Source organism: Dysidea avara, chromosome 15, assembly GCF_963678975.1.
Source record: "Dysidea avara chromosome 15, odDysAvar1.4, whole genome shotgun sequence".
In the NCBI taxonomy this organism is placed as follows: Eukaryota; Metazoa; Porifera; class Demospongiae; order Dictyoceratida; family Dysideidae; genus Dysidea; species Dysidea avara.
In genome coordinates this window covers 9,106,774-9,127,901 of record NC_089286.1, presented here as the reverse complement: position 1 = coordinate 9,127,901, position 21,128 = coordinate 9,106,774, and the positions used below count along the sequence as shown (strand labels likewise).

The following is a 21,128-nucleotide window of genomic DNA, read 5'->3' as shown; positions in this document are numbered from 1 at the left end:
ATTACAATATGAAGAGGTGGTCTTTGTAAAGAGATGATCTTTATAAAAGGTGATCATGAAGTGGTCAGTATATGCCTTAGCCATCTTTGAGAACTAATTACAATGTGGTCTTCGTACAGAGGTGGTCTTTATAAGAAGGTGGTCTTTAAGAGGTGGCCACCAAACAAGGGATTTACTCTAGGGTACATTTATGTAATGATTTGACCATTTCTGTTTTCCATTTCCACTTTTCGTTTCCAGTTTCCATTTCCACTGTTTCCAATTGCCCCGGGAACTCTCTACTACTGAACTATGGCTATGTATGCATACTAACACACAATGTGACATAACATAATGTACAGTTCTACACATACCATACTAGCCTGTATACTAGCACTACAAACAAACAACATACATACCTAATTATAAGCCTCATGAGCCAGAGCTGACACAAATTGTTGCGACAGTGGAAACGGAAAATTGAAATTCTCAAAACGTTATTATACATGTATGATCCTAGAGTAAAAACTCATTTAGTGGTCACCTCTTAAGCCCACCTTTTTACAAAGACCACTTCTGTACAATGACCACATTGTCAATGTCTCATAACAGTGGAAATGGAAACCGGAAATGGAAAGTGGAAATGGAAAAGAGAAATGATTAAATTGTGTACTCAGAGCAAAATACTTGTTTAGTGGCCACCTCTTAAAGACCACCTTCTTACAAAGTCCATGTACCCTCTGTACAAAGACTCTTCACATTGTAATAATGGTCAAGTTCCAACCATCCATTTCGTCAAAACAGCTAAGTCAGCTAAAAAGACTATAGGTTCTTAAGATCATGATCTCCATATGAGACCACATTTTGCTATAGGTTACAGTGTATGCTTCACTTGCATGGACTATTAAATTTTTTGCATGACACATAGATACTTGTGCTGTAAAGCCTTAATAAATAAATATAGCCTGAGTGAAGTGTGGACCAAAATATGGGAGATGATTTTTTAGTTTCTATGAGTATTAAGTATGTATATGTTTGGAGCTTATCAAATATACCATGTAAAGAAGTGATGATCATGATCAATTAGACCATTAAGTATGCCTCAGTTATCGTTAGAACCTCATTACAATGTGGTCATTGCTGCACAGAGGTATATGGTCTTTGTAAAAGGTGGCCTTTCAGACCACTAACTGAAGTTTTTGCTCTATAGCTAGGTATTATAATGATTTGACCATTTCTGTTTTCCATTTCCAGTTTCTGTTTCCAATTGCCCATACTTATCTGTAGCCAGCTATTTCAATGCTGTATTATAACTACTTAATTATTTGAAGATGTGGTATGCATTGATGCTGCCTCTGTGCATGCGTCTTTTTATACAGCTAAAATTTCATGCCGGGTCATTACCCACATAGCTATATATATATGTATATTGTATATATAGGCCAGCTGTTTCTTGCATCTATAGTATGGACAAAAAATCTCCACTTATAATTGTATAAAATAGTAGCATGGATATTTATATGCTGTAAAAAAATAATGCATTATAAACATATGTTAATTGTGTTATCCTGTGTCTATGTTCCTCAAGTCATGTTTTAAGTCTTCTGCTGCTTTTATCAGCTCAACAGCTATCATAGCATCATACATGTTTCGCCAAATGTTACGACGACTTATGTCAGGATCATCTGGAGTCCTTGATATTAGCCACATCCTCATCATTTCATTACATTTACTGCCAGTTGGATTACTCAGTTGTCTGATTCTGTCAAGCTCATACTCTGGGATGTCAAGGAACAGGCCAACATCATACCAATCGGTAGCTATCCTACAGACAACATTGCTCTCAAGATAAGCAAAATCCAAGACCTGCTCTTGTCCCAAGAGATTCAGTGCTTGGCTTAGCCGTGAAGCATAGTAGACATTCCCAGCATCTGCAATAGCATTAATCAATTCATCAGCATTGATACGTATATTTCTCTGTTTCCACAGGTACAGCATCTCCTTACAGCAGTCTTCCACAGGTGTAGGTCGGTAGTTTTGCTCAATTTGTTCTAACTCTTCTACAGTAAACATCAACTGGATCCCAACATCATGCCATCTATCTGCTATCCTGGGTCCTACATATCTCTTGAGCTGTACAAGACTTTCTGGTTTGCTTTCCATAGTCTGTGCAATGACAATAACTGCAAAAATATAGCTATAGCTATATACTCTTGTCTTATTTTCAAATAATGCAGCTAGCTAGATAGTTAGCAAATGCTTCTAAACAGGTAACTGACTGGTTTGAGTTTCGCATGCCAAATTTATAGTCATTGTGTTGCTAGTTATAATACACATACTGTCACGTCAGTAATGTGTAACATGCACGCACGTAATGGGACTTTACAATGGAATCCCCCGTGTTTATTTTATGGTAACTACGTAATAACCACAAAAACGATGATCTTATCTTCATAGAACGAACAGTAAGCCGCAAGCTCTAGAGTAAAACTGCTGAGCCCTGAGATGAAGTCCATGCCGGCATGCATATCCACTGAGTGACGTAATTACTGAACTTTCGCGCTTTGTGCGCGCCTGAATGTGACTACACAACCGAGCTACTGAGGTGAAAAAATCTTATATACTACCCACACGCCTACATAAAGATTGTGTCATGGTGGACATAGCTACATGCAACTTGGGTAGCTAACAGAGGTTCGATCATAACATACACCTAAACTTCAAACACTGTTCACTGGCTGCATACGCATCAGAAACTGGTGGCAAATACAATTCACTAATTATAAAGTTCAGTGACAGGCTCAACTAAAGAAGTACACTTATCAACTGATATGAAAAATAATAGCTGCATACTAGGAAAATTCTATATGTATATTTAGCTAGCTATACTGCATGTGTGTGTGCATAGGTTGCATTGCTAGCTATTTTCCAAATCCGTATGACGGTATGGTCATGGCTGTAATGTGAGTAGGGAGGTATATATATATGACATCACATGGCCTTATGGAGTTGCTATTTCAGAACTATATGCCTACATGTTTAATACCTTATATCATTCACATAAACAAATTAGCTACAGTGACATGAGACTGCATTCACATTGCATAGTGTGTTATATCATGTAATCATGTAAATCCTTTAAACATAAATTGTATGTAGTGTGTAATGTTGCTATGGTAATTGTAAACCATTATCCACAAAACTAGATTGTTTCAACATGATCAGTGCCTTCCTAAGATGAGTCAGCAAACCTGTACACATGAAGGGAACATCATACAGTACAATAGTACTGTATAGTAGGGATCACAAAGGAGTATATAGGTGTGGCCCATGAAATAACATCACCAAAAACCAGCCTCAATTTTCCCTGACGACGATGAGGCAGTATTGGTTAGATAAAACTAAACCCAAACAAGCTTTCAGATTGACAACAAGTTGCTACGGAATTTCAAGAAAAAAAATTTAATAGAATTTTTTACTGACTGAGTAACTGATACCTTCAGGCAAGCGTAACTCAATAACAGCTAAGGCTAAGGGTTTGATTTTTCATTGTTCGACATCACTTTGGCCCAAAAGGTGCCTTTTGGCATACCACAGTACATACAATGCATTCTTCATGGACTTGCCAGTGTCCTCCTTTGTGTCCCATTCATCTTTGCTGACAGGGAAAAGCATCGATTTGGCAATAGCACATTAGGGAGTCCCTTGTAACGGAAATTGTCTGTATTTTTCATAGTGACTATTTTGATTGCAGAGGTACTTTACAAACAGTTCTTGATTCGTACTGTTGTGTAACGGGTTGAACATAGCCAACAACAAAGCATAATGGATACTTTACTTTTCAGACAATTATTGATATATCTGGGATGTGTGGTGCCATTTCAGATGCGGTAGCTATACATGGGTTTACCAGTCATGATAATTATTTACAAAAATTGTTAACAAACAAATACACAAAAAATTGGAATTTTCAGCTAGAGTAAGGACCATAGCATGTTGATAAAAGTACTGAAACAAGTTGGAGTAGTCCATGATATTAAATCACAGTAAAACAATAAGAAGTGTCACTGTCATCCCTACTGTGCATTTCCAATATGCAAATAAATACACAAAAAATTGGAATTTTCAGCTAGAGTAAGGACCATAGCATGTTGATAAAAGTACTGAAACAAGTTGGAGTAGTCCATGATATTAAATCACAGTAAAACAATAAGAAGTGTCACTGTCATCCCTACTGTGCATTTCCATTATGCATGGTATATTGAGCAGAGTAGGGATATAACACTTCTTATTGTTTTACTGTGATTCAATATCGTGCACTACTCCAGCTTGTTTCAGTACTTTTTATCGATGTGCTATGGTCCGTACTTTTTGTGTACTTGTAATAATAATAATAACATAGCCTTTACATAGTGTCAATAACAAAATCTGTACATGCATGTACTGCATATATGGTACAATCTTATGTAAAATTTAGCACACGCTGCCTTCTAAATACAGTACAATGTGCTGATTGTCACATGCAGTGAGATGCAGGAAAACAAATATGATGCTATAGCAATATAATTATGTTCTTTTTTTTTCATTGCATTTCAGTTACAGTTACAGTTGCAATAAACATAACTTGGCATTGTTATTGTATAGTGAGCAGCTAGATGAGTCATGCTAGTCAGCTAGTATAGTTTATCACATTTTGCAAGGGAAATATTTGTGGGATTTCCCTTGACATAATCATGTAGTACAAAATAAATCTTGCAAGTGGATATATGCAGCTTATTTAATTATAGCCTACTTCACCATAGGTAAATCTACTAGTCTCCAGTGGGATAGTAATTCAATATAGTACATTATATACACTGCATATTATACATTACATGATGGGTGTGTGCGCTACAAATAATGTACCTATAGCTATTGCTATTTGTACAAGTCACATTTCAGATCTTCTGCTGCTTTTATCAGCTCAACAGCTCTCATTGCATCATACATGTTTCGCCAAACGTTGCGACGACTTGTGTCAGGATCATCCGGCGTCCTTGATGTCCACCATTTCTTCAACATCTCAGTACATTTACTGCCAGTTGGATTGCTTAGTTGTCTAATTTTGTCTAGCTCATATGCTGGGATATCAAGGTACAAGCCAACATCATACCAGTCAGTAGCTATCCTACAGACAACATTGCTCTCAAGGTAAGGAAGGTCCAAGAGCTTTTCTTGCCCCAGCAGCTTCAATTCTATGTAACAGACAAAAGAATTGATAAAAATTCACAAGCACATTTTTAGAGACCAATTAAAAATGTCTTACCTTGCTGTAGTTGTGAAGCGTAGTATACGTTTCCAGCATCCTTGATAGCTTGAACAAGTTCATTAACAGTAATGCCTTTCTTTCTCTGTCTCCATGAATATAACATTTCTTTACAGCATTGTTCAACAGGCATAGGCCGACAGTTCTGCTCAATCTGATCCAATTCTTCAGTAGAGAACATCAACTGAATCCCAACATCATGCCACCTGTCTGCTATCCTGAAGCCTACACGTCTCATGAGCTGTACAAAACTGTCTGGTTTGTTTTCCATAATCTTTGCTGTATATAAAAAGCCAAAAATTAATACATAATTATGCAGTACAATATTTGATACTCAGTCAAATACAGAATGATGTAACTTAAACTATTGTTATCTCAGCATTTTTGTGTTATCTTTGTGATGGGCACGTGACATACAAAGTTACGTATAGGGGCCCGGTTTCCAAAGGATTCTCCCGGCTGATATATAGTACCGGCAGTTTGTCACGCTGGCACTATCAGAACACAAAGAAGCACAGTTTGTCAGGCTATTCGCTATGGTCGGGTATTTGCTATAGACTATATACAGAAAGCTAGCAGTGTATGTGCAACTATATCAAGGCCATAAACCATGCACCATGCATGCACTTTCAAGTGTGCTGAAGACGCGCCTTTAGCTACGTACCAATGTCGCTGTCTACTCGTTGTTGCCACGGAGAGGGAATGGTCGAAGACATCATTAGAATATAGCTAGATAAAGCACTAACTAATAGCCAGTAATCAATTCACCTCGCAATTCATCAAATGGCTTAAAATAATAACTATTCCGTTTTTAATAGGCGCATTTGGGAGGGGCACAATTGCATCATTTACTATATTTAGTACTAAATATTGCATCATAAATATATTTGATTCTCCAAAACCACTAACTCAGTAACTGCTGCTGAGGAAAATGACATGTAGCTAACAAAGGTGGATTTAGGCAGGTGCTTGCATGAACTTACAATTGAATCACACAGACAATCAACCTCACAACACAAACAAAATAATTATCATCATTTGCGGACACAAACTAGCTATAGCCTTGAAAACCCAGGTCCCTCACTGTGTGCTTCTGTGACCTGCACATTAATGAGAGCCTCGGGAATTGGGCTTACAATTTGGACTGGACCGGGATCCGGAACTATGCATGCATGTAAAACACCTTATATTTAACTCTAGCAACACCTGATCTCATTCTGAAACACTTGTGACTAAACTCTCTGTGATAAATGCATACAGATTTTCAGTAGTCTTTGTTTTGTAAATGTGGAATAAGTTACCAGTCTCTGTATGTAATTTAAATTCGCATAAAGTTTTTTGTTCTCCTGTAGCTACTTATCTTGCACGATTTTTTGTTGTTTTTGTGTATATAGTCTGTGCTTGCTGTGATGTAATATTTGTTGGAGGTATTCTTATACGTAGCCTCCTACTCTCCATAGTGAATTTCTACAAATTAATAAAGTAAAAATCAGTTAAATCAATACACGCATTATTACAGAACACAAACTGGAAGAAAAAACTTATGTAACTTATAATGAATCAGCTCTATCACTGTAAGCCCACACTTGGCTGGTGCTCAATATAGGTTGGCCATCCTCTTGTATGCTTATACCTCCTGTGGTAGTAAAGTCATATGTGGGTGTGAAATGATAATCAATGTCTCTAATCCTCTGTTCATATTCCCTTCTCTTTTCTTGGTGGTAGGCAGACTAGACAGGTTGAACACTGCATATAATTATAATAAATAATTTAAAATTTTGAGCATTAAAAATATAACTCAATTAAGCCTCCAGGAATTAAATAGGCTGCAGATGAGGCTTAACTTCAGCATTGTTCGCATTGCAAACCTCAGTCATCATGTTAGCTGTCAAGTCACGAACTTCATTGTGTAATAAAATATGGAAATTCATCCCAAGGACTGGATATGGCATGGAGGAATGTCTGCAAGTACATAAAATGAAAGGCATTCAGTGATAACACAGGAAACAGCACCATAGAAACATGGGGGGTGCTTGCATGGTTGCTGATCATAAAGCACTGAAACACCTCTCTGAACTTTTACTAGTCTCACGCAACCAGCTGCAGCTGCTGGTCACTTTTTCTTCTTATATCATTTGGTTAGGAGGAAGTAATTGGTGAAATTCTTAGCAAATGCTTCTTCAAATATTTCATCTGATAGGATTGTTCCATTCTCTTACAGTATTAGGAAAATGGATCCCAGACACTGGCTGCATATTCTATTAATGATCCACAATGGTGAGGTAGGCATTCATCTTGACAGCAAATAAAGCGTAAAGCCTTGTTGAACTTGTTTGCACATATACATGTGACGACTGCATGGATTCATGAAAAATAAATATTAGTGCTAATTGTTCTTATCATAGCTATATTCATCAAACCATTAGTTTTTACTCAGTAAACATGGTGAACATGCATGGTATATAATGCATGCATAAGTAATTGTAAACATGGGTATACATTATAGATATATAATAGTTAAAATTTATTTATTAAAAAAACAAAAATAGTATGAAGATGGGTAAACATTGGTAAATTGTGGCAAATATTACAGTGGAAAATTTAACTGTATATACATGGGTAAATGCATGGGGTAGATATCAAGTTTTTAAGGTTTGGGACTTGAGACAATGAAGGAAGTTGTCACACAATATTTCATTGAAAAGATTTCAATGCTTTCTTAGAATTTTGATTCTCAGTTTTATTGCACATGTGTTACACATTGATAGCTAAATGAAGGTTCGTAGATTATACACATGTGTTATTGTGGAATCACACACATGCACAAAAGAACAGCCACACCACTTATTCTGCTTGTACTGATCCAACAGGAGGGTCAACAGTTTAAATGGAATCTAATGAATTATCTAAATTGCTATGGTACTAAATAATTATTGTTAATGTTGCAGTCTCTTACAATACCTACACCAGTAGCTGATGAATAATTAGCTGTGCTATCTTTTTGTATATACACCACTTGCACCAACCAACATAATTATGCAATAATACAGAAGTCCAACTCTGTAAACTAACAACCATTGGTTAATTAAATTGAAATTCTTTTATAATTTGTGTAGGTCTTGTTTCAACTCTTCTGCTGCTCTTATCAAATTTATAGCAAGAAGAGCATCATACAGAGTCTTCCATGTTGGTTTTAGCTCAGGTGTATAATCTGAAGGATCTTTGCTCAGCCACTTCCTAAACATTTGATCACATTGACTAGCACATGGATTATTCCCTTGTTGATTAATCAGCTGTAGCTCATCCTCTACAAGACCAAGGTACAGTCCGAGGAAATGCCACTTTGTAGCTATGTTAGGAACAACCTTGCACTCCAAGTAATCACTTCTTAAAATTTGATCTTCTCCTTGTTCATCCTTGATATTATCTATGAGTACAACAGTTCTAGTAAAGTCACACACATGCAGAAACACTGAAGAAGATAGCTAATCTTACACTTCATTCAATGGCTGTTCTATTAGAGTATTTCAATATTTCTAAATGGAGAATTTCTCATGGCATTGCAAATAGGTTGTTTTGTCTTTATATGATTTAAAATGTCAACACAGAACAATATAGCATTGTGATAGAGGGGATTCTATATCTGCCACCATAGTGACGTGTGACCTAAACAAAGGCTGTAATTTAATGGAATACAACCGCAACTAAGGCAACTGCCTAGTTAGATTTCTATGCTGTTACTTAACACTATGGCCGATACACATTCATTACCTGTCAGTGCAGCAAATAAGGTGAACACGAGTCATGGAATACCAAGGCTCTCTCTAACAGAACAGTTCAAGGTTCATAGCACTACCCTATGCTCTAAATGATCGAATTATTTAAATTAAAAATTTTTGACTACATCTATGATACAGATGTGACCTGGTCTGACAAAACCAGTATTATACTTCCAAGTTCAACAGCGTGTAAAGGGCTGCACTGATTCCACATTTTACCGATACTTCAAATACCAAGTACTCAGCTGGGAAGTATCTGCAAGTACAAGTACCGATACCAAGTACCTCAAAGTAGCTACTTCATAGTGCACACATTTATTATATAGTGTATTTCATGGTATTCTTGTACACGTTTTCAGTATGATTCATGTTTATAATGAAGTAGCCAATCAAGATTCACAAAGAAGGAAGTCACTGAAATGCAAACCAGTGGATATTCCAGTATTCTTCTGGAGGAGTGTAGATAATATCATAATGGTGAAAACAAAAGGTATTCTAATACTGAAACAGTCACTTCTGCCTGATTGCTCTATTAGAGTTATTGACTGTTCTATTAGAGTATATCGATCATTTTCTCAGTAAAGTGTTTTCACACGTATAGGTTTCAACATAGATCAGTAATTTTGCTGGTAGTTAGCTATTAGTGTTATACTTCAGTGATGCTTTTAGGCGTCCACTGTGCTAGTAAAATAAGCAAGTAGCTAAACGAATGTTATTTTATTCTCCTCGCACATGATAAGAATCGGTATTTGTAACAATATAATGGCCAATTCCGATACTTCATGAAAACAGCAGCATCGGCCCGATACTGATACCAATACTAGAATCGGTGCAGCCCTATTTCCATCCCTTACATGTTTCTACTGGTAACTTTGCCACTTAATTGTACTATCAAACTGCTTTAAGCTGACCAAGTTTCAAGTTTCACAAGACAAGTTATGAGTTGTCAAATTGAAAGGCTATAAACTGGTTTTGTTAGGCTGGGTTGCTATAAACTGGTTTTGTTAGGCTGGGTTACAAATAACACTAGAGGGTTTAGCATACGCATGCAGTTACTTACACATGCAATATAGCTACTAACCTTTACTTAGTTGTGCAGCAAAGAAAATATTACCGATGTCTTTGATAGCACCAATCAATGCTTCTCCAGTGACATTACTGCCTTTCTCCTTCCACAAGGATAGCATTTTTTTACAGCACTCTGTAGCGGATGGTTGCTTATTGCCTTGTTTAATCTGCTCTAATTCTGGAATTGCAAGCCCCAGCTCAATCCCAATAGTGTACCATTGACTAGCAAAATTCTTTGATTGAATAACCAGTTTTAGCTGTTCAAAACTCTCTGGGGTCTTATCCATGATGTCTGTGAAAATGATATGTTATGAAAATGGAAAGAAAAAAAACAATTATTGGTTTTCAAATGCCACTTAATTTACCCTATACAAATCCTACCGGTTGAGTGTGTCATACCTCCTCTGCAGACAGCCATGCATGTTCATGTTGAAACTTTACTGATATTGTAGTACTGAGCAAGGGCAGACCCACAAGCTGACAGGGGAAGGGGCACATTAATGGCAACATTGATGATCTTGTTGAGTATAATAAATGATCAAATTCAAACACACTATATAGTAATGACTGTATTACTAGAGTTATATACTGACTGCTCTACGGATTTTGGTTAAGGTGCAGAAGGCTATATATATATAGCCTGCTATGAGGAGTGTCCCTAGACTTTTGTCTCAATGAAGCTAGCCAGCATGAAAATGCAGTTTCTTGTAATGGTAACCCTTTTAGTAAGCACAAAGGGAGAGAAATAGGATTTTAAAATACTGTACTTTGGACCATTGCAACACTGACACTGAAGATGAAAGCCACACACTATTCAACTGTGTGAAAACACTTTTGTTTTGTATGCATAGATTCACCAGCTACAAAGAAATTAAAGACTTTCAAATTTGAGTGAGATTAAAATGTGTTTACTATATAGCTGCAGGTATAGGTGATCGCAAGCATCATTGTTTCATTGCCTTTTATTTCTATAACCCTTACTCAAATTTAAAATTCCTACTTGTACTTGAAAGCACAGGTATCAAGTTTCTGGGATTTTTCTGATCTAATAAAGTTTGTTGCATGCTGGATTTTTCATCAAAATGCCTTTTTGCTTTTTGCCAGATTCTTCTACCATAACAACCGAAATACTCTTGTAGAGTGTCACTGTATCAGCTTCAATCACTGTGACCTTAAAACCAAACACATAGTTATTTTAAGTGTTTTTAGACAAAGACTACTGTTGATTTAATGACTGCTCTATTAGAGTATCTTGATCGTGTTGGGTGGAAGGATACAGCAATAAAAGGTGTAAAATTTATGACATGATGAGCTTTCTGACTCTCTAGAGCTCCACTGCCCTACACATTCTGTAACCAGAACATTTTAGGCCAACATTTATAACTTCCTTGTTTCCCATCACCCACCTGCATTCCACTTTGCCTATCGCAATGGTATTTATTATTATTGGAATTAAGATTTAATAATTGTGTGTTAAAATCAAGATACTCTAATAGAGCGGTCAGCAAACTCTAATACAACATGGAGCAGGGGCAAATCCAGACTTTTGAAAAGGAGGATTCCACTCTGGAATTGCAACTTCAGCTTAGCTGTAAGTCGAAGACCAAAAAAAAAAAAAAAAGGTCAACCTACTGACAATAGCTGCCCCTCACCATAGATACCCTCACCAACTATATTTCCTTATTTATAACTCCACAAGTAGCCTGCTACACTGCTCTCCTTAAGAATACTGTGACTGCTCTATTAGAGTAAGTATCTCGAGTAAGAGAGACTCTTTCAAAAGGGGGGTTCCATGGAACCCTTTGAACCCCTCATTTTATTAGTTTCAAATCCCTCTAAAAAGTGTTACTAAATTTCTTGGAAAGTGCAAGTCACAGTCCTTTGAAACATCTAGCCTGTTGCTTGAAACAAGTTAGCTGGTGGACAGTATTGTTATTTTGAAGGCTCAACAAAATAATGAAAATTTTAATAATTGCCTGCCCTCACTAGTCTCATAACCAGACCACATTTTTCTTGTGTGTAGGAGGGGCCCACACACAAAAGAAAGATGGGTACGAGACTACGCCCTCACTACCTGCTTGCTTTCAAGGTGACAGGAAACAAGGAATCTTATTTTGTTGGCCTCATCATAGATTTTATTCATTTGCACACAAATGCAATAACCTTATTAAGAATCATAACTAACAATAATGCACCTATCAATATTAAGCCCCACTACCCCCTCCTGGGCGTACATGGGGGAATTGATCCAATTTGACCTTAAAAATTGCCCCACTAGTGGGGCATTTGACCATTCGCACTTGCTTGACTTTATAAGCTATGCACCTCCAGCAAGAATAACTTACTTTCCCAAAGTATACTACGTGGGGATTTGACTACTCGGCCCCGTGGGGAATTTGATTTTTGAAAAAGTCAAATCCCCACCTTTCCCCGGGAGGGGGGTGGTGGGACATAATATTGATAGGTGCATAACCGAACAGAAGAACAGCTTTGGCTTACTGTGCTGCCTCCCTGTTAAAATTACAATTCTAAAAAACCCTACACTACTCATGCTCTTTTATAGCTGTTGTGGGGTAACCGGTAAAGGCATTTCGTTTCGTTATTCAACACAGTGACTCCCCATCAGAGCCGGAGGGTAACACAAGAGCTGCACAGCATGTTAACTGAAATCTGGCAAGTGGGAAACAGGTAGTCATTTGCAAACAACTAAATTACCTGCATTACGAGTACTGAGAGCTGCACTCATGTAATGATACACTATTGCTAGCAAGCTCACCCATTTTGTCCTGAGCAGTCATTTCAACGAATCCGAGCTCTAGTATTTTCCACAAGTGGCGCTTACAAATTAAATTAAAATTACACCCATGAACTGATTTCGCGGTTTAACAGCAAATATTTTACCCTTGAAATATTTATAGACCTCCATGATCTGCTGTAGTTAATACCAATATTTATAATACTCGTGTTTGCAAATCCATGAAAAATTTTTAATTAGGTAACTACTCAACCTCGAAAAGTTTAGGCTATACAGTACAAAGATTTAGGGTTCTGGAAGAATGTCCAATACGAAGTTATAATTAATAAGGGGAAACAAATCAATGGTTGATGCATGTCAGAATACACACTGGAGTATATTAAACATCACACAGCATATAGCTACAGTAGCACAAAATCCAGACATCTACACATTACATCATTCGGTACAACTTGTTACATCCTTTAAGTTGCCACCTTGTCAAACAAAATGACCCTCGATAGCGCATAATGTTGGAGCCTGAATAGAGAAACATAGACACTACACAGACAAATATAGTAGCGTCACAGAACACCCAATTCCCCCCCCCTAAACCCAGTGATATTACTAATGTACATTTGTTGTGTGTGTGTGTGTGCAGTATAAATTAGTGCTTAGGCTTTGATTTAGTTGACAATCTAGTTCTCAGTCTTGGAGTAAGTGATGGCTCAGCCTGTGAAGGGAAACATAGTAAAGTAATAAGATACAGTATAGTATACAACAAGTAAATAACACATTTAATCAACCTTATGAATACCATATTTTACACAGCAACTGCAAGCAGGGCCACCCAAAGAAATTAAGAGGCCCAGGGCAAAGAGTTAAAGTGGGACCCCAGAGGCAAGGAGGTATCCATTCTGAATCACAACTTTACCCAAGCTGTAAGTTGAAGAAAAAAAAAGAAAAGGTCATGACCTGCTAACAATGACAATAGCTACCCCTCACCAACCATATCTCCTTATCTATAAGCTTACTACACTGCTCCTCTGAAGAATACTGTGACTGCTCTATCAGAGTATTTAGGTCTGACTGCTCTATTAGAGTATATCGATCTTTTAAACAGGTATTCAGGGGGCCCCTTTCAGGCTGGGGACCGGGGCAAAATGCTCCAGTTGCCCCCCCCCCCCCCCCCCCCCGTGGGCGGCCCTGACTGCAAGCAAAAAGCATCAAACAAAATAGCATCATGCAGGGCAATAAATAGAATAATAGTCATAGAGCGAAGCTTAGCAACCACCTCCATAAAACACTAGTGGTCATCTACAGTACAGTTACTGTATGGTGTACAAGACCTCATTACTATGCTACTAAGGCCACATTTTTGGTCCCATAAGCAGCACAGTCATTCTGCCAACACAAAACTTGTTTACATTTAGAATGAAGTCCTCCTCTTCTTCAGTGAAGTCCACTGTCAGTTTTAATCTCTTTGATGCATTTTCACCATCTGATTCTTCATCTGATTCGTCATCATCCTTGTCATTGCTGGGAACAAACGAAAAGATTTCACACATGGACATAAACACATACACAACACACATGTGCACATGTGTGCATGCACACACCACATTCATGAACACACCAAACATGCTATGTATTTTGGGTGCTGAAAATATTCTTAAAAACACACCTTGAAAATGTGGACACCCTGAAAAAAGGACAAATCAGGTCTCATAAACTTAGCCTGGTGGGTATCACTGAATATACTAATGACATCACATATTGTCACCTTTCAGTCACATGATCCTCAGTAGGAAGCAGCTCTACATACTTTCTGTTACAATACTTGTACTCATGGGGTAGTAAGGGGCCAATGATGTCCGTCTCTTTGGCTATCTTATCAGCCCTCTTCTGACGTAGCTTCTCCACAAACATGGCAGCTTTCTTTCTTCTCTCATTCTTCATTTTCTCTTGCTCTTCAACTGGTAATGACAACTTGGGCAAGGCAGTTGTAGTAATCACTGAATGTAGAAGAGTAACACACAGACACTGTGTAATATTCTAACTTTTACTGACAATACATCACTTTCCAATTAACATGCAGTACCCATAGTGTTTTAACCATAGGATGTGACTGTACACAAACACTACCGTACCTTATACTACTGTGTATGAAAACCATACACTAGCAAACAGCACATACGCATGTTTAAGTTCTTGCATGGAAGCACATGACAATAGAATACCTACACACTACACATTAAACACACTGTAACTGCTTACATAAAAATAGTTTGTAGTAAAGCTTTACATAACTTTGCAATACTCAGCATACCTGTTGTAGTTTTTTTAGCAGTGCTGCTAGTGACAGTATCATCACCATCTGTTTCTGTACTACTAGTCTGTGGTGGCTCAGAGGGAACTGCTGTCTCCTGCTCTTCCTGGCAGCCAGCAGCTTCCTTGTCTTCTTCTGTACATGTCCCTTCCCCATCATCTTCATTACCCTCACCTTCTTCCTCATCATCACTTGCACTTCCCAAGTATACTCCACTCATCACCTTCTCTTCCTTGCTGGCTATCTTAAACTCCACAGAGCCGTCTTCTTTTAATGCTTGTACCTCACTAGTGTTAGTGTCTTTGCTGGTCTCAGTTGGTGGGGACGGCAGCGGCGGTGGTGGCGGCTCTGGTGTGTCAGTCACATCTTCAGCTGGTGTTTTATTATTCTTATTAGTCATTTCTTCCATCATGAACTTCTGCTGGTATAGATTCTTACGGAGCATAAAGTATTTGTAGTATTCATGATCAGAGTTAATAAACTGAAGACGTGGGTCACCATTACGTTTAACAGTATCCTCAAAGGCATTCCCATGTTTGGCTACGTACTCTGCCAGCTTGTCAATGATTGGTTGAAGGTCGGGTGGAGGTGGATGTGGCGGGTCCTCAATCAAGGCGTTCATTGGAATACCCGGCATTATCCCTCCATATCCACTATTATAGAGTGCTGCCTGATCCATGTAGTAGGCTGTATGTGTACAATATGATATAGTAATCATTTGTAATGTATGCTGGCCTCCCCATCATGTGTACATATACAGTCATGCAGCAACACACACACACGTACACACAACTGGGCGTTTACTGTTGCACACACGTACACACAACTGGGCGTTTACTGTTACACACACGTACACACAACTGGGCGTTTACTGTTGCACACACGTACACACAACTGGGCATTTACTGTTGCACATACATACACACAACTGGGCATTTACTGTTGCACACACGTACACACAACTGGGCGTTTACTGTTGCACAAACGTACACACAACTGGGCATTTACTGTTGCACACACGTACACACAACTGGGCATTTACTGTTGCACACATGTACACACAACTGGGCGTTTACTGTTGCACACACGTACACACAACTGGGCGTTTACTGTTGCACACACACACAAACTAAGCATTACAAGCTGTTACAGTACACTATCAAAGCTAGGAGCACATTTTCAAGAGTGCATGATGATAAAGATTGCATGGCGATATATATATATGCCGCAAGATCTTTCCTTTTACAGTGTTCCAGATAACCATCAAGTTAGAACAAACCTGATGGGATAAATGTACTTGGGTTTTCTACAGAGCTTCCAGGGGAGAGAAAGATAGCAAAACATTTCTCACACATGCACTACAAACACGATCGCTCACCATAAGCCATCTGTTGCTGGTAGGAATCACTGTACATCTGTGATGACATCACATCCCTAAAATAAAACAGTAAGCAAACGTGAGTAACAGTCTATTGACATGCAGTGCTTCACGTAAAAAGAGATCACTAGTGCACTGTATATTCCACACACTTTACACATTTTTCCATACGTATTGGATGTACACATGGAATAATTGGCAACCTCTTCAAAATAACTGATGGTTTGTTCAAAAAATGTAGTGAAATGATGTGAAAGGTTTTAAAGCCACAAAATAACTGCCAAAGTAATCTATGTGTACAGTAGTAGGTATTAATACAACAATGCGTGCACCAACAGTGTTATATACAACTTACCCAGACAAACATATGTACATGCATACATACAATATTGTCAATGGTGGATGTTTGACTCACTGTACAGTTTCGTTAACACGCACAACATGTACGCCCGGTCCCTGGCACCATTCTGCAACCTGCTAGACACCACCCTGTCGGCTAATCAGCAGCCATGCTTGAACATCAGCAAGTTCTCCACTTGTTACAGTTAACCCTCAGACTTCATACTTACCTTCCAATGTATCTACACGTCTATATGTACGTATGACTGGCCATACGTACAACAGTGACTTGAGAACAGTTGTGAAATAAAGTGTGATAAAGGGTGTTTACAATACAGAGCCAGGTAAGAACAGAAAAAAGGAAAGAAAACAACAGAGGAATTGTTTATTGTAACTGAAAGGCCAACATTAACAATCACTGACCCATTCTGGCCAATCGTAGAAGAGTCCTGACTAGTACTGTTTGTTGTAGTCCGTGATCCCAGTAGAGAAGGGTGTAGTTCATAATCACCATCGCTATCTTCATCACTAGATTCATCATCCACAATGTCCTTTTTACTTGACTGTTCTAATTGTTGCACACTATCATTTTTGGTAGGCTTTGGTTCAGGCTGTACGACAGGTTTGGGGGTGTAGTTGCCATTGGTGACGACTCGTAGCAAGTGCTTGTAGTAGGGGTGTAGCCGGTCGTTGATGTCCATGAAGGCGAAGTAGGGATTGTTCTTCTGGTTGATTTTAATCCTGATCTCCATCTGTGTGCCCTGCTGACTGATGAATAGTGCAGTCCTCTCAATAATTGAATGAAGTTTATTAGTGGTTGGCTGTGGACACAAAATGAAAACTAATTAACTGAGCCAATCCATAATGTGCATACATGGATAAAACACTGGGTAGTTTTAGCAAAACACAAAGCCTAGAAGATGTAAGGTATAATTGTTTTACAATGTCTGCTAGCCAACTTGGTACACAGAGTCACAAAATAATACACATTCATAATACCTGGTTATTCTATTGACCTTTTAAAAAGTTTTCTACTTGTAAGCACAGTGGAACCTGTCTTGGCAGCCATGTGTACAAAAAGGTCAAGCTCTCAAAACATGTCCTTATACAACCAACACATACTACCAGCTTGTTAGTTGTCACTTACAGTTTCAATACCAGCTGGAAGGTTTAGACCAACTGGAACAGTATAGACGTCCTCATCATCAGGACGATCCACTATCACCGAGCTCAGTGGGGGAGGGGCTGGGGGCTGCAATTTAGTTGTTGCTGGAGGTTGTTCAGTACCTGTAGCAGTAGGAATAATTATGATATGTATGTGATAGCCCCTACAAGGTCTATGTTAGTACACAATCAATATCCTTTAATCCATGGCTGCCATGTGCATACTGTATACAGTGGAACATCTCTAGTCTAGATGTCTTGGACCATGATAATGCAGGCCTTAATTTAATTTTTAAGGTGCTGAGGATAAATGTCCTACATATTCACAAATGTACAGACATAGCATCAAATTGTACAGACATGAGCTAGAGGAGCACTTTGTATAGACTGCTGGAATTGGAATAGAGAGTTTCCATTGAAAGTTTTGAGGTTAAACACAACCACATAGCTGCACATATCACCAGACTGTGGTCATAACAGCTGCTGGTGATAGCAGTACACAAAGGGGAGGTGGCATTGGTAAATCCTTGGGTTGGGAAAATGTAGTATCTCCTAGCAACCAAGTGACAGTTATTGTTAGCACTACAAACAAACATGCACACATCAGCTTTTATGGTACCACTATTGGTTTTGCAAGGACATGTGTGTCCACCCAAAACTATGTACGTGCAGACATTGTGCTATTTGTGCGGATTTTGTCCATTGACCGCACGTTAATTTAAGGCCTGTAATGGGTTCTAGTGAGGTGTTAGGTGTCTAAATAAATGTGTGTACTCTAATACAAAGGGCAAATGTCCTACTTCACATTTCAGGGAGCCTTTTATAGGTGTTCCACTGTATTTTTAAAGTGTATATAATAGTTACACTACTTAGTGTATCTACCACTACACATGTACACACCTGTGCTGTCTGAATACTGGAAGCCGACAGCAGAGTAGCCTTCTTGCATTGCCTCATACATCCTCTTCTCTTCCTCCTCTATATAGTAACACACATGACCACCAATATCAACCCAACAACAATCCCCAGTAGCGCTTGATAAACAATTAGTCATTATTCAAGCATTATCTTTGTTACTCTGATATTCATTCAATGATATGCCCTCATTCACTATATAGTGGAGTGTTATAACCATATATGAAGTATGAAGAAATTCACTCCTACAGTCCTACCATACCAAATTCTGATGCAATACACTGATCATTCAGATAACTACATGGCCAAACACAAAACAACAATTGTAAGAACACACAATCACTGTAGCACAAAACATATGGATTAACACTAGCATCAAGAGATCATAATAAGAGTTCCATTATGAACTCTTGCTAGCATGTATTCCTATTAATTCTAAATGAAGCCCACCTCTCCTAATGTCTTCCTCTCTCAGGTCCTCATTCAGTGCCATGTAGCGCTCACGATCCAACATCTCCTCAAACTCTTCCTCTTTTGCCGTCCAGCGATGAGGAAGGTTGGACTTCAGCCCAAACTGGCCCTTATCATAAAGGTGTCCTCTACAATCGTATCTGTGATGCGGGGAATAGTAGGCAAGACCAAACTTAGTACACTTGGTGGCTACTACAGTACTTCTTTAATAATACTATGTCAAGTAGGACTCCCTAACACAGTTGAAATGTACTTCAGTGCCCTCATTAATAATTTACAGCAATTATCTTTTAGTCTGACAGGTATTTTACTGTATGACACCAACTATGGGACTAAGTGGTCTCCAACTTAGGAGAGCTACCTGTCATGGCCAATGCAATGATGCGGTCATGTTATCAAGGTAGTGAGATTTTCTTTACTGGCATAGTAAATAAAGTTAATAGCTGTGGCTTGTATCTGCATATACTGATGCAAGCATTAATAAGACGCATTTGAAGCAGAAACCAGGCAAAGGTAAGCCAGGAAATAACATTTTCGAGAGAACTTAAAATGAATGATATGATTAAACAAGGTCAGTCACTCGTGAATCCATATAAATGCTGTGGACTGCTGCCACACAAGCCCATAGTAGCCACCTTTGCAAAGCAGCCACGGCTATTAACCAGTCAAATACAGTATGCTGATGTTGGCCACATGAAACAAGTGGGATGATAATCCTACATTAACTGTGTGGCACCACATAACAATATAACGTGCAAAGTCAATTATTCCAGAACATATACCAATAGTTGGAAGTAACTTATCATGGCCCATCAGCAAAGTTCATCATGATATACAATCTCGTACACTGTGTCTCTGTATGTTGTTGTTACACAGACATGTCCACCCTCCAGTGACAACACAATAGCATACCTGTCTATCATCAGAGAATGATCTCCCATCCATGGGATTAGGTACACGCCGCTGTCCTCTGCTATCGCCTTCGCATCGTCCCGGTACAGCTTACACGCGTAACCAAACACTAACAAATCGTCTTTATCCTCAGGTCTACCGTCTCCACTCTTTGTGCCAGTGGGATGACCCAAAAACGACATTTTTTATATTGGATATTTAAAAGTGCGTGCAAACTGAAAAGAAGAGTTTACAAATGCGTCATGTATTGAATAGTTACTTACTTTATCACTATAAAGAGAATCTACAAGACAATTTGTGCCGCTTCATATTTATGTATTCTAATATTTTAGTTCAAGACCTCGTGGTCTACTCCCACAATTGTCATGACAACGCTAATAAATTATGGAAACGTCCACCGTTCTGGAACCAGACGTAGAAAAACCTGAGGATGCTTTAGTGCAAGAAAACAGAGAAATCCAGGTGACTTATATTGGGGTGCTAAACTTTAACGTACTAAGCTTAATGACATGCACATTAGTCTAGGTGGTGCGCATTTATACGATTACTGATGTTTATTCATAGAAAGTCACGACAGCTCTGCAGGGCGAAATCACCACCTCATTGGCTCAGAATTCATCAGATAGTATTACTGAAAATGCGACAGCTGGTGTAGCGACAGAGGAAGACCCTTCACAAGATCAAATCGAGGTGGGGTCTGAACATAGTGACACTGGATGGGAGACTGACCTAGAAATTGAAGGTGTGTCTCTGTC

General features: G+C 38.5%; 4 protein-coding genes across 4 annotated transcripts in view; 1 reads left to right on the top strand and 3 right to left on the bottom strand.

The window, feature by feature from the left end:
- Positions 1–1,439: 1,439 nt before the first annotated feature.
- On the bottom strand, positions 1,440–2,269 carry LOC136245133 (uncharacterized). The gene is made up of 2 exons (XM_066036639.1): positions 1,986–2,269; positions 1,440–1,910 (listed from the first exon to the last, which is right to left on the bottom strand). The coding sequence occupies exons 1-2, from the start codon at positions 2,140–2,142 to the stop codon at positions 1,543–1,545; spliced, it is 525 nt and encodes a 174-aa protein (XP_065892711.1). The 5' UTR covers positions 2,143–2,269; the 3' UTR covers positions 1,440–1,542.
- Positions 2,270–4,796: 2,527 nt separating this feature from the next.
- On the bottom strand, positions 4,797–6,085 carry LOC136245444 (uncharacterized). Its single transcript, XM_066036963.1, has 3 exons — positions 5,949–6,085; positions 5,285–5,563; positions 4,797–5,213 (listed from the first exon to the last, which is right to left on the bottom strand). Exons 1-3 carry the CDS (start codon positions 6,001–6,003, stop codon positions 4,897–4,899), a joined length of 651 nt encoding a protein of 216 aa, XP_065893035.1. The 5' UTR covers positions 6,004–6,085; the 3' UTR covers positions 4,797–4,896.
- Positions 6,086–6,758: 673 nt separating this feature from the next.
- LOC136246013 (splicing factor, suppressor of white-apricot homolog) lies at positions 6,759–20,745 on the bottom strand. The gene is made up of 13 exons (XM_066037467.1): positions 20,637–20,745; positions 20,374–20,588; positions 19,441–19,601; positions 18,976–19,053; positions 18,059–18,198; positions 17,335–17,732; positions 16,573–16,628; positions 15,195–15,881; positions 14,649–14,880; positions 14,293–14,404; positions 12,908–13,598; positions 10,145–10,423; positions 6,759–8,711 (listed from the first exon to the last, which is right to left on the bottom strand). Exons 2-11 carry the CDS (start codon positions 20,553–20,555, stop codon positions 13,533–13,535), a joined length of 2,112 nt encoding a protein of 703 aa, XP_065893539.1. The 5' UTR covers positions 20,556–20,588; positions 20,637–20,745; the 3' UTR covers positions 6,759–8,711; positions 10,145–10,423; positions 12,908–13,532.
- Positions 20,705–21,128, top strand: part of LOC136246016 (leucine-rich repeat-containing protein 74B-like) — a 14,460-nt gene continuing 14,036 nt past the window's right edge. The window contains exons 1-2 of the mRNA XM_066037469.1: positions 20,705–20,835; positions 20,938–21,115. Of these exons, the coding sequence (XP_065893541.1) occupies positions 20,758–20,835; positions 20,938–21,115 (256 nt within the window). The 5' untranslated portion in view covers positions 20,705–20,757. The remainder of the gene's footprint in view (positions 20,836–20,937; positions 21,116–21,128) is intronic.